Source organism: Magallana gigas, chromosome 7 (assembly GCF_963853765.1).
Source record: "Magallana gigas chromosome 7, xbMagGiga1.1, whole genome shotgun sequence".
Lineage (NCBI taxonomy): Eukaryota > Metazoa > Mollusca > Bivalvia > Ostreida > Ostreidae > Magallana > Magallana gigas.
Window position 1 is genome coordinate 46,939,135 of NC_088859.1, and position 13,836 is coordinate 46,952,970.

At 35.6% G+C, this 13,836-nt stretch overlaps 2 protein-coding genes across 2 annotated transcripts; one reads left to right on the forward strand and one right to left on the reverse strand.

Moving 5' to 3' along the window:
- Window positions 1-3,504: 3,504 nt before the first annotated feature.
- Window positions 3,505-6,611, reverse strand: LOC105323351 (L-threonine 3-dehydrogenase). The gene is made up of 5 exons (XM_011422457.4): window positions 6,034-6,611; window positions 5,792-5,942; window positions 5,575-5,671; window positions 5,027-5,195; window positions 3,505-3,857 (listed from the first exon to the last, which is right to left on the reverse strand). Exons 1-5 carry the CDS (start codon window positions 6,479-6,481, stop codon window positions 3,655-3,657), a joined length of 1,068 nt encoding a protein of 355 aa, XP_011420759.1. The 5' UTR covers window positions 6,482-6,611; the 3' UTR covers window positions 3,505-3,654.
- Window positions 6,612-9,719: 3,108 nt separating this feature from the next.
- LOC105323338 (L-rhamnonate dehydratase) lies at window positions 9,720-11,293 on the forward strand. The gene has a single exon (XM_011422452.4). It carries the CDS (start codon window positions 9,778-9,780, stop codon window positions 11,074-11,076), a length of 1,299 nt encoding a protein of 432 aa, XP_011420754.3. The 5' UTR covers window positions 9,720-9,777; the 3' UTR covers window positions 11,077-11,293.
- Window positions 11,294-13,836: the final 2,543 nt, after the last annotated feature.

Below are 13,836 nucleotides of genomic sequence, written 5' to 3' on the forward strand. Positions count from 1 at the left end.
TCATTTAGTGGCAATTTCGCTTACAATTGGAATAAACGACTTCTGTGGAATCATTATAGAATTCTCGATGGCAAATTTTGTGAATTTCATTACCCTCCCTGAACAAAATATGAAAGTTTTCTCGAATAGAAGTATGAGGTGCCGAATTAATATTTTTTAGGTATTTATTTTATCAAAAAGAAATTTTGATATCAATAATTTGAAAAGTTGGTATCAAAAATATTTCTTGATATTAAAAAAAATCATGGTATAAAAAAGATTAATATCAGAAAATCATTTTGAAAATGAATGTTATTTTAATCCAGGATTGGAATTGCTGATATTCAAAACTATTTTCTGACATCAAAATATAAAAAAAAAATGATTTAAAAATGAATTTCTGATCTAAGAAAATATCACATACATTATAATACAGAGTTCTATTTACAAGTGACTTTACAATGTAATAGTATGGTATATATTTTTAAATACAGCTGCTGTTGCCGACTGTTACAACCAACACTGGCGGTGTCCCACAATTGCTAACTACTCTCGCCGACACATTAAGAAGCAAGGTCATTGCTAGTTTGTGAGTACAACGATAAACCGGGTTCACTACAGAAATCGTCGTACAGCAAATCGACCACCATACTACATGCACATACTTCTAGCTATAAATTTTATTCCAATCACAGCTGTATATAAATAAGAGATCCATGGGCCTCATCGCTCACCTGAGCACCAATGTTTAACATTGACCAAAGTGCATTGCTCCTGCAGCTTAACAATTTTAATAAAACATTTGGTCTTAATAAACTTTTTTCAGATAAAGTTTTAAAAACACTGTAATATCAAAAATGAATATTTTTACAGACTTGCTTCCTGTTAAGTTTAAGTAAAATCTTTTGAAAAATCTTTATAACATGCATAAACTTAATTACATATTACTTGTAGATGGCAATATTACAAATTAAAGATCTTTGGCTCTGAAAAATATTCAAATTAAATTATAAGGCCCCATTGAAGCTAGCTGCAGGTCTGTAGTCCCCAGTCTGAAAAAAATCGGATGGACGACCTGGGAGCTAAAGTGCCTCCCATATTAAAAACTTCAATTTACGGCGCACAAAAAATTGCTAGTTTTGGACTGATTAATCTCATTTCCGAACACATACTGTACAAATATTTGATTCCAAAAAATTCCTCGGACAATTTACTACAGATATCGTCACTTCACTTGCCTCTGATATTCTTTTAAACACCATCACCAGCCCTGTAGGTCTCGCAACACTATTTTTCCGAATGCTGAGGGAAAATAATTCCCGAATTCCCCTTCGTTTTTAGGAGGTCACTTGAATTTGTTGTTTCGGCAGGGGGTGAAAGGGCTGGGACATGATTTTCAAGCATATGTGTAACTTTGATGTAAACAAATTCTCGTGCCTTTGTGGATGGCTGTGTGTTTTTTCTACTAAATTGGTTAGGAACAATTGTTTTAAAAGTTGTAAAGAGGAATTTTCCAAGAAGTTTGTTTTAAACTCGCTACCCGTATCTAAAGTTGCGTAATTTTGGTAAGAATATAAAGTAAAAATCAATAGTGGTGTGCAACCTGAAAAGTCAAGTGGTGCAGTTTGTTTACATGTAAAAATGGCGAATCTCGATCTCGACGTGAATTAATATACTTTATTTTCCGAGGTCGGTTAGCATGTTTCAGAGAAAGTCTAAGGCAAATAAAGTAACAACATCAGTTGTAAATTGTCTGAAGAATTTAATGGTACTAATTGTTTTCACAGAATTTGTGTAAAAATAAGGTTAATCAGTCCAAAACTAGCGCATTTTTGTGCGCCGTAAATCTCAGTTCTTTTTTTAACTATGGGAGGCACTGTAGCTCCCAGGTCGTCCATCCGAATTTTTTCAGACCGGGAGCTACAGACCTGCAGCTACATTGAAGCCTCTTTTTGCCCTCGATGTTTATATAGAATAAAAATTATAGTAAAAGTTTTTCATAATATCTTGTTTCTGTATAAAATTCACAAACTGCAGTCTTTATATTTTCTTTTTTGCTGGGTTTGTGGAATGAATATAGTTGATAATTCGGTACTATATAGCACCAGATGTTTGCTTCTATACGTAAACTACATAAGTTAGTCTCTGCGTCTAATATATAAAAAAAATTCTTTTGAATAAATAAATCCCTGTTTAAAGTGAGATAAATATGACCGTTTTGCCCTAAATATATCTGTGCGACGTGGTCATCCCTTCCTTCAATGTGCATTCACTCTAAATCCTGGAGTTGTGACATGAAAAAATATACACTCAAGAAAACTTCTAAGTGTTCACCCTGATAAATAAAATAATTTGAAAATTACGAATTAAAATAATGTGAAATTTTTATCATTTTGTAATTGATATGTCTTTTCATCAATAGCACAGATTAAATAAGACAATTTCGCATGACAAAACGTCCAAACATTGAATTGGTATTTTTTCCGTGCGGGCTTAACAATTTTTACGGATTGATATAAGTCTTTGGTGATATTTTGAAAAGAAAACCACTTAATAAGGCCAAAATGATCATTGATAAAATAGCTATGCCATTTGAATATTGGTGTCTGAATTCTTTCTACGATACATTGTCCTCATTTTAAATTTATGGTTTATTATTTCCTCGACATTGATTAAAGAAGTAAGGAATCCGGGGAAAACGTTAATTTGGTACAATTTTTTTCTTTCATAAGTGTAACGTCATTTCCATCAGCAACTTTAAACAACTCAAAAGCTCTGGGCAAATTCAATCAAACCGGAAGTGCTTGTGATATTTAGCAAATGTCTAGGTCTGGGGTCACAACCTAAGTTCAAGGTCAATGCATTGTTCTTCTGAAAGGTAAGTGGAAATCAGTCACCCCGTAGACAAGACAAATAAATGTGCTTATATCATATAGTAAATACATTATACTAGGTGAACAGTTAGAAGTTTTGTTGAGTGTAGATATGAAAATCACAGTAGCTTCTCTTATTATCATTTCAAAGATTTTATTTGCTTCAAACGATTTTTTCAATTGAATTAAATGTAAAATTAGTTCTACCCACCCCCTATCAACTGAGCCTAATTCTGACCAACAGGGATAACAAAACAATATGACTTGACTTGAGCACTCTGAATAGTAGTTTTCTACTATATTGATTTGACTTTTACTGTAGTTTTCATATTTTTCAGAATATCAAATATTCACTCCAGTAAATCGTATGTGTTGCTCAAGTGAGCCACGCGGTCCAGGAACCTCCTGCTTTGTCCAATATTGAAACGTTTCGCTCATCTCAAATGGTTTTGATTAATACGGTAAACGTAATAGTGTCAGTTTAGAAAATAAATCAGCTAGATGTTAAGCTTTAAATGGTATTATGAAATCAGATTGAGTAAAGTTAATCCGTCACTTGAAATAAAATTCCTATCTTGTGAATTTTCACAGACACGCAGTTAATCCATAAATAATACTCTCGCTTTCCATCAATTAAAAACACCACAGAATGTGAGGTTTATTGTGTTGTTGTAATCATTTATTAGTAATTATAGAAAATATATTTTATAACATTCTCTCACTTTATTTGTTTGCGTCATCATAAAATACGTCACGTGGTCCCTCTTATTAACGACGTTGACACGTGACTTGTGTGCTCCAATCACTGGGAGGGATAGAGCACTATCTTACAGTCCTTCCCCTCAAACAAAGCTTTGAACGCGTCCTCGTACCGTGACATCGGGAACCTGCTCGTGATGACCTTTTTGACGTCAATTTTACCGTCTGCCACTAACTTTTCGGTTTCCACCCAAGTGTGATAGATCTGGCGGCCATGAATGGTCTTCAATGTTAACGCTTTGAACACTGTAAATATTTGAATAATTTAAGTATCATATTATTTTAACTTCCTCATGAATATTTATATACATGTAACCAGTGTAAGTAATTAATATATAATGTTTGTCTATTTGTAAACGTAATTGTTTCTGTGTGCATGTGTGTGTGTTTTATTTACATCTCCAGGTGAGATTGTCCACGTGTAATTGTTTATTTTTATTTGACCATTCGACTACCCGTTTGACCTGTCTGACAACGTTCTAAATTTAACTTCTACTTACCAATCTTCCCGCCTAACTAACCAGGCCCGCGCACACTTTGTCTTGCCTTGAGAGGGGACAGACCTGTATGCATGAAGATTAAGCGCAAGCTTTGTCTGCGATTAGCTGCGGGTGTCTGGTAATTCTTGTGTAATTTATTACTTATAAATATATTCTATGTTTATAATTTAACAATTCCATGCTATATATTAAATAATCTTTATCCAAGTTATTGTACCGTATTCTGAGATAATTGTCAAATGAGTCAATGTTGTATGTTTCAGGTTTTTCGTATTTATTGAATAAATACATCGTATGACCCTCACTGGTGTTCTGTCTACTGCCTGGGTTACATACAGATGGATATTTTTTTCTTAAAAATGTCTTGATAGTCATTTTAATAACTGAAGGCAATTTTTAGAACTTTTAAAAATTTTCCAGTAATATTTTGGTAAATAATCTTGTACTAGGAATTTGTTGATATCAAATTCTGAGTGATGTTTTCTTATTTTCTCCCTATTTTTTCTAACCTTCTATCTCACCAGAGTACCAGTTAAATAAGTGATTTACAACAGATAAACCTAGTTTATCGACTCTGAAACTATGTTTCGCTCATTTTTGTGAATTTGCGTGCCATATACATCGCTACTTAATTCTTATTTTAAACTCGTAGAATGATGATCTTCTTGTAAAAGATTGTATTCAAAAAGTATCAATTTGACCGCTTAATATTCAGATGCACACTTAACATAACAATTACACCCGAATGTACATAAAATTACTGTATTAATTTTATTGTGGCACTCCATACATTTGGATGAGTAGGATGGGCCTTTGAACTAGAACTAGTACTTATGAGCATGCAAATTTTACAATACTTGGTGCTGAGGTACAAGATAAAGGCATACAAAGATGTTTAATTTTTTCTTTACATACCGACGTCCTGAAGAACATTCTCCACATGAAGGGGTTCCTTGGGGAGACCCACCAAGGTCATCTGTCCACCCTTCCGGAGCATGGAGAAGGTCAAGTTGACCATGGAGCTGGCGCCGCTACACTCACAGATCCTGCCCATCCCGTCACCATTGGTAAATTCCATGACAAACTAATAATCCATTTATGTGTGACATTAAATAGCGACACACGGTCTAGATATGAAGTTAGAGATCATTGCAGAAAAAACATAACCAAATGACACGTGGTAGTTTCTTTTCATGTAACCATTGCTACCTTTATACAAAAATGAAACACCAAAGAAAGCAACTTGTAAAGAAAATATATACATCACAAAATTCAATATACAAACATGTGTGAACATCAACGCAGGCTACTCAGTTTGCTTATTTCTACATGTCCTTGAAACTGCTGACGACTAAGCAGAAAAAATACCCTTTACATTTATCTTAGAAAATTTTAACGTTAAATTCATTAACATAATCGCACACACTAAATTAAAATACAATACTAAAGTATTAATATCTTACTTCTTTCAGGTTTTTATCCTTTGTGTTGACTATTACGTCTGCTCCAAAGGACTTTGCCATATCAAGTCGGCTTTGGTCAATATCAGCTGATACAACCCTGAAATGTATCCATCAACTTAAATGTTGCACACAATTTTTCGGCAAATTCAAAAAAGTAAGAAAATGTTATTAGAACTGTAGAATTTCTACAGAAGTGCATGAAAGTTTTAAGATAAACCTGTTTGCCCCGAGAGCCTTAGCAACCATAAGTACCAGTAGACCAACTGGTCCGCAACCAATGACGAGGACGTTTTCTCCCGCCACTTCAAGTCTCTCCACGGCGTTGTGAGCGACACCTAGCGGCTCCAGCATAGCAATCTCGTCTGCGTCTGGAAAGAAGTAAAACAAACTTTAGCTGCAGATTGCCGATGGTTTATGATTTAGTTACTCTAACTTATACAACGACAATAGATTGCTTACCAATATTCCTTGTCAATTGGTACAGATATTTTGCTGGCACAATTGTATACTCGGAACAACCTCCATAAGGCGTCTTCTTGCCGTGACCAAACTGCCCCATGTTCTTGCATATGGCCTTGGTGTCATGTTGACACTGGTAACACTCCCCACAGTAATAGTGGTTCTCCACCCCGACACGTGCCCCAACCGCCACCCCTTTGACATCGGGGCCACATTTGACCACTGTCCCTGCACACTCGTGACCTGGCGTAAATGGAATCGAGGCTATGACCTGCGCCACCTGGTTCCAGGTATACAAGTTGATGTCAGAACCACAGACAGACACCGCATCCACTTTGATAAGAACTTCGTCACCGCTAGGCTCTGGTATTGGCACATCTAGGTACTCAAAAGACTTGCCTTCCTTCGTTTTCACAAGCGCTTTCATAGTGGTGGTTGGAGCAGCCATTTTGCTGGTTATCTCAGGATGTGTAACTTGAAATAAAGTGGACTGTTGATGAGACCAAGATTAACACCCCCGAGGTCATCCTCCTATCAGTGTTTACTCTCAGTCACTTATACATATGGCGCGCCGTTCAGACTTTTATTCCGCGTAAATCACAAGTATAATCCATATCGTTTATTTTAATATTGTATATTATCCATAAGTTAATGATAAGGCCTTCATTATGATAGGCATCTCTGTCACTTACTTAAAGTCGGATATGGTCAGATAGAAAGGAAGTGTATGCCACTGTCCACCATAAGCAATAACATCCGGCGCATAGAGCTCATTCAACATAGCAACAAAGCAGGTAAAAATCATGCCAAAACTGCAGATTTCACTTTAGGCTCTTTTTAAGAATTATTAAATGTGCTTTCTCAGAAATCGTCGCTTCATTTCATTCCTAATGTTCTAAATGGTGGGAAATGAAGCAGGAGGCCGGTAACAGACAGCTCTGTATGATACGAACTTAACTGTAGCGGTCTCCAGGTCGACGGTACGCACAAGAACGGGCCCGGGTTCTAACAATGTGGAACCTGATCTTATTCCTGAAGGGGTCTCTTCGCTAAATCCATTTTGCTTTTTTTTTGTTCATGTAAGTATTTTCGTGGTGCTGATGCTAACGGGGTTATTTCTAGCTATCGAATTTATAATTTTTATGCAAGATTGAAAATAGCAAGCATTGCAGAAAAAATACATACAGCGCGTGTTATATAAAGATGTGCAATGGTTATTAATTACATAGCCTATTGGAACCACCAAATAGTGTTAATATTTATATATCTGTGAATCTATCTTAATTAAGGTCTTTCGATTGTCGCATGACGTCATTGGTAGCATTCCAGAATATTTTACCGCTATCGGTTATAATATTAGTGTTATGTAATGTATGGTTTTGCCAATATTTCGTAATTAACTTGTGTTTTACACATTTTAAGCCATGTAAAGTGAAATGACACTAAAGTTTAACAATTTATAGAGAGTAGTTTGAGATTCAATCGCTGATTTCAATGAAAAACTGATAAAACCGCACATAGAAAATGTTGACAGTGACTACAATTCATAATTTTTTAACCGGCAAGGTTATTTCGATTGGAGATATAATGAGTTACAAATGTCCCAATTCTTAGTGAGTTTGCACCATTATTTCAAAAGTTATAGATGTTTTATGTTGCTAATCTGTACTTATTCATGGTTGAAAAATTGCATCAAAATTTACTCTAAATGTGATAGCTTTCATACTGGCAAGTTTAAATTGCATTTATATAAAAGATAAAATACATAAAATAAAGGATTGCTATTGATTTCTTTAAAAAATTACTTTATTATATAGAAATCAGTGAAAAAAATGTGACGTTTGATTGGAGAGCAGTCGTCGCTATAATTGCCCTGATAGTGTTCCTGTGTTAGCTCCTACAGCATGAAATAAATATTTACAACATACCAATATTTAAGTTCAATTTGAGTGTTTACATATTAATCTTCAAATTACGACAAATATCACACGGATTTAACCATAAAACATCAAGGCTGGAGAAACCTTAATTGAAAAGTGAGTAAATTGTCGACCCGCACGTTGCATAGATGGAACAGCCAATTCTCTCATTTATGGATCTTGGAAGTCTGATGCCAGTTCTTGCAGTCTCTATGTAGCTACAATGTAGGTTTCAATAGATCTCGTAATACGCATAATGAACCTCACAACATGTAAAAAATATTATTTCATTTAACAATTTACACGCTGTATAGAAGTATAAGTATTGGAATAAACGTTAACTTTGTCTCTAAATCAATGAACTGAGAACTGAACACTGCTTAATTATGTTTTTGAAGGCAGTTTTAAAAAAGCTCAAGAAATACGTGGACAAATTGATTTGAGAATAATTTGAATTTGTCAGTAGCTGTATGCCTTAAAAGAAGATGTGTGGATAAGGCGTGTAAAATGCCCATACGCGGTCGGACAGGCTACTAAAAAATTAAAGTATCAACAAATCTGATGGTTTTTTTTTTTAATCATTTAAAACAATATATATTTAACGAATCATTGATTTGTAACCTGTAGGTATGTTCAATTCTTGGAATATGTTGACTCAAACAGGCGTATACGTATCAACACCTGCAAATATTGTCATTTTTTAGAACTTCAAGGCATTTTCTTTTATAGAGTGGGTCTGTGCTCCATATTTTTCTCATAGTCTAATTAAGGTCTAATGGAAAACAAACCGATTTCAATCAACAAAAACGTGGAGAGATGACCCACTATACATTAAAAATATCATTTTGTATCCCAACAACTGAACGTATTGAAAAAATAATACAAGTCCGGTAATTCGTGACCTTAGTCACACATAATATTTAAAAAGCCGCCTTTGTTGTGTCTGAATTGGCTCAGTGGTTAGAGTACCCGGCATAAGCTAACCGTATATATCTAGGGTTTTTATGTTACGGGTTCGATACCACCGAAATTTCCGACAATATTGTTTTTTCTTATTTTTTGTTAAATATATTAAAAACTGACTATAGTTAGAAATTTTGCTTTTGCAAAGTTGTATTATAATATATTTGAATAGATTTAATTGGGGAAAAATAAATTTAAAATTGTATTTCACTACTAAACCGAATTGGGCATTTGCGCCATCTTATTCCCCCATCTTCTTTGGAAAATCTAAGGTGTATGATATGGCAAATATATAATCAATTCGATAATCCTACTATGGTATATATGTATTTCAAATCCACCAATGAAAAATTGTAATTAATATAAGCGTTGGACTATTACAAATTAGTTTGATATTAATGGGTGGATGTGAAGTTGCATAAATTATTTGAAATTTGGGTATGAGCAACAATGAAACAGGATTAAGATTTGTTAATTTCAAAGCTTCCACTTATTTTTATACTTGCACTCTTCGACTATGTTTTAAAATTAACCTAATCAAACCGAAGATCAAATTGGAAAGATTTCTTTCAACATGAACAAAAAAAGAATTCAATGCATCAGATAGAAAATTGATAACGACAAATATTTATAATTATTGATTGCACAGATAAAATTGATTCATTTTTGACATTGAAAATGGGGGACATTCTGTCATAGTTGTACATGTACTGGTAAAAATTTGGAAGCACTTATCTTCATACATAACTTTGAATTTGGGTCTCCGTGCGTTTGTATAAAATGGCACGAGATAAATAATTGTCCCTATATGTAGAGTCACAGCCAGAAGAGATAACGAATCACCATTGAATAAAACCATACAATGGCCGCGGCAGAAGGAAAGACTAAAATATTTCCTAGAATCAAATGTGTACGGGCGTACGTCTCTGAGTCCAAGCCCGAGGACCAGGGCGCTGACTGTCACGATGTGGAGGACACTCACTGGATCAATGGCTACCCCACCCCCATCGCCAACCCGATGTCTGGGTACGAGCAGTACGCCTCCACTCGGAAGTCCTGGGGCATCAATGCTCTCGGTACTTTGGTTGTAGAGGTGGAAGCAGACGACGGGACATGTGGAGTCGGCGTCACTATTGGCGGAGTGCCAGGCTGTTACATCGTGGAGAATCACCTTAGCAGATTCGTGGAGGGACAGGACCCTCGCGATGTGGAACTTATGTGGGACCAGATGTTCAGAGCTACCCTCAACTACGGGCGCAAAGGACTGCCAATTCAGTGCATCAGTGCCATCGATTTAGCGTTGTGGGATCTGCTTGGAAAGTTGAGAAATGAACCTGTGTATGCATTACTTGGCGGGAAAACCAAGCAACGTCTGCCGGTGTATTCCACTACCGCTCGTCCAGACATTGCTAAACAATTAGGCTTTGTTGGGGCAAAAATTCCTTGTGCCTATGGGCCAGCTGATGGGGATGAGGGTCTAAAGAAAAATGTAGAAATATTCAAACGATGGCGCGAGACAGTGGGTCCTGACTTTCCGTTGATGTTAGACTGCTACATGGCACTAACCGTACCGTATACTGTTAAATTGGCAAGAGCACTAGAGCCTCTGGGACTAAAATGGATTGAGGAATTCTTGCCTCCAGATAGCTACGATGGGTACAGAGAAGTGCGCGAGGCATTGAGGAGTTCCACGGTTTTACTAACCACCGCCGAACACGAGTACAGTCGCTATGGTTACCAGCTGCTCCTCAATTCTAAATGCGTGGATATACTCCAACCAGACATTTCGTGGCTGGGTGGCATTACAGAAGCGCGCAGAATCGTTGCCATGGCTTCCGCCAACGATGTCTTAGTAATTCCCCACGGATCCAGCATCTATTCCTATCACCTACAATACGCCTTCCGGAATTGTCCACTGGCGGAATTCATCAACCTGAGTCCAAAAGCTGACAAGATAGTCCCGTACTTTGGCGGGCTGTTCCCAGACGAACCTTTGCCTTCCAATGGTTTCATAGACCTACCAGATCGTCCCGGATTTGGTGTGACCTTGTGCAAGGACAGTCTTCGTCGTCCATTCCAGCGCAGTGATGAAGAATCTAGAGCCCAGGCGTCTAAAAACGCCACGTACAAGTCTCAAGAGAAACCTCACATGCCATTTTAGTGATCGAGTTTGAGTCTACTGCATGGAGCATCTGTTTGGTATTTATCGACACAGAAAATGTATTTATCATCTAATTGATTTTAATTTGTATAACCCTGATTTCATTGTATAATTCCCTGGCCACATAAAAAACCTCGAAAAACACCTTCTAGGATAAAGCATCAATGTGACCTTACATTCTAACTGAAATGAAAATAAAGCACACAAGTTGAAAAAAGTTTTAATTTTGTAGTAAAAGTATATGTAACAACTTTAACAAAAGGAAAATGTTACAGATCTGTACAATATTCACAACAATTAGATCAGAGACACAGAACTGTCTTTCTAGTCTCAGAAACAACAGCTCTGACAAATTAGGATACACTACACATTCTATCCCGGCATTAGGATTATCAAGTTATGGAATAAACAATTTTTTGGGAATGTGCTATATGAAAGATGATTTTACAAAAGTAGAAACCATCTACTATAAGGCCATATTGGTTCAACCTATACTCGAAATCCCTAATCCAGGAATTATGATTTCATCATTTACAGATAGAAAGTTTTATTTACCCCTAGACATGCATTTAGTTTTTCTCACAGATTGCTGAGAGAAGATTTGAAATATCTGTACTGTTTGGCTATATTGGTTTTATACAAACCCTAACCGAAGGACCAAGAATTTTACAAATTTCGGACATTAGCACCATGAATGTCGTTTTTATCCTACTATAGTGGAATAAGAGAAGAAGATGAAGATTTTTGAAAATCTGGCATTTTGCAGTATTTGAATTCATCAATGAGATCATGGGGGAGTTCAGTCCATAAATTTCACAATTTTACATTTTTCAATGTAATAATAAAAAGGATAACATTCGCACTGAATACAGCAACGATCCACCAAGTATATTTCAATATTTCAAAAAGAAGTTTGAAAAGTGAAATTGATATTGAAATTGTATTGAATTAAATTGATCAAAATGCGAACGACCTAAAAAGCTTGAAGTCATTATACACAAAAGTATTACATTGTGTCACAAAAATCGTGAAATTACTTGCAACAGAAATCCATATTACAGCGAGGACATAGTATTAGTCCGCAATTAATACTGACAGTCTAAAATTGTAGTTTACAATCAAAGCAATAGGCATTTGTGCAATTTTATCGTCCATGTTTTTCTTAATGACAAATGAAAAAATGTTTCATTTTTCTATAACATTAAATTTTAATATTTTTTAAAATTTTTGTTTAATATATCTACACAAAAACTAGCATATCACGTAGTTTCTCTATTTTATGACGTGGACACGTGACTTGTGTGCTCCAATCACTGGGAGGGATAGAGCACTATCTTACAGTCCTCCCCCTCAGACAGCGCCTTGAACGCGTCCTCGTACTGCGACATCGGGAACCTGCTTCCATCCATGTGTGAAAGATCTCGCGGCCATAAATGGTCTTCAATGTCAATGCCTTGAACACTACATAAAAAAGAACCTTGAAATTGTGTTATACAACCGATGTTAGATTGTTTGTGCTAGCCCGAGCCACGTGACATTACTGATGAGGACACGCAACTATACAATGGGATTTATGGAAGGGATAGAGAACGTTTATATAGCCTTTTCTCCCGTGGTGACTTTTTTGACGTCAATTTTGACGTCTGAATGCAACTTTTTGTTTCCTTACAAGTGTAATATAGTTCCGGCGGCCATGAACATTTGCATGACCTTAATTAGACAAATATATTAACTGCAAATACTGTAACACTGTTGAAGTTCGTCGTTTAACAAATATAAGGTTTACTCATCTATTCATTTTCGAAACCGAAAAAATACAACTCCGCATCAACCTAGTCACGCGGTTCTATTCTTTAATAGAGGAGACATAGAGAGAATATGAGAATATACATGTAGGCCTATAATAAAATCGGAAAAAATATCGTGAGAGTAAGAAAGGTGGTCCACGCCCAGCCCACTAACCCGGCCATCAAAGCAAACGCATTGCTTTGCATAACAGACGGAACTTATCATATGCAACAGAATGCATAGAAATATATACATATTATAAAGCATAAAAAATGCATTGATATTATTCATGTTATTACCCTCAAATTAACAAGCTCCAGTATTACGGAAAATATTTATCTTATTTCATTACAATAGTCAGGTACAACCATAGCTTTATCATATTTCTGCCCCTTGTATGCAAGTTATTTTTCTATCCAATATGTGGACATGCCAGATAAATATGTTGACATGCATGATAGTTATGCAACACAACTATGTTAACATGCAAGAAAATTACAATCAAAAGAAAATTTTAACCAACTTGTGACATCCAAGATGCTGGATGCTACTTATTTATGTCGACATGCAACTTATTTATGTTGACATGCAACTTATTTATGTCGACATGCAACTTAGTTATGTTAACATGCGAGATAAAAATGTTGAAATGCAACTTATTTATGTTAACATGCAACTTAAATATGTTGACATGTGATTTATAAGTTGCATGTCAACATATTTTTTCTTGCATGTGAACATAACTAAGTTGTATGTCACATATTTATCTCGCATGTAAACGTAACTAAGTTGCATATCGACATAGATAAGAAGAATGTGAACAACATGAGAAGATTTTTAAAAACATGTTCGCTATATATTCTATGATATTTACATTCTACTGTGTTTTTCCATTAAATTCCGTGACGTTTAAATGCCTCTAAATGCAACACCTATTCACTGCGTATGAATTTACGAGTAATTTACATAAGT

Coding starts and splice junctions, on each gene's coding strand:
- LOC105323351 (XM_011422457.4), bottom strand. CDS start 6,481: ATGGCTGCTCCAACCACCACTATGAAAGCGCTTGTGAAAACGAAGGAA. Junction 5,672..5,791: donor AAGGCTCTCGGGGCAAACAG/GTTTATCTTAAA, acceptor GATACATTTCAG/GGTTGTATCAGCTGATATTG. Junction 5,196..5,574: donor AGGATAAAAACCTGAAAGAA/GTAAGATATTAA, acceptor ATGGATTATTAG/TTTGTCATGGAATTTACCAA.
- LOC105323338 (XM_011422452.4), top strand. CDS start 9,778: ATGGCCGCGGCAGAAGGAAAGACTAAAATATTTCCTAGAATCAAATGT.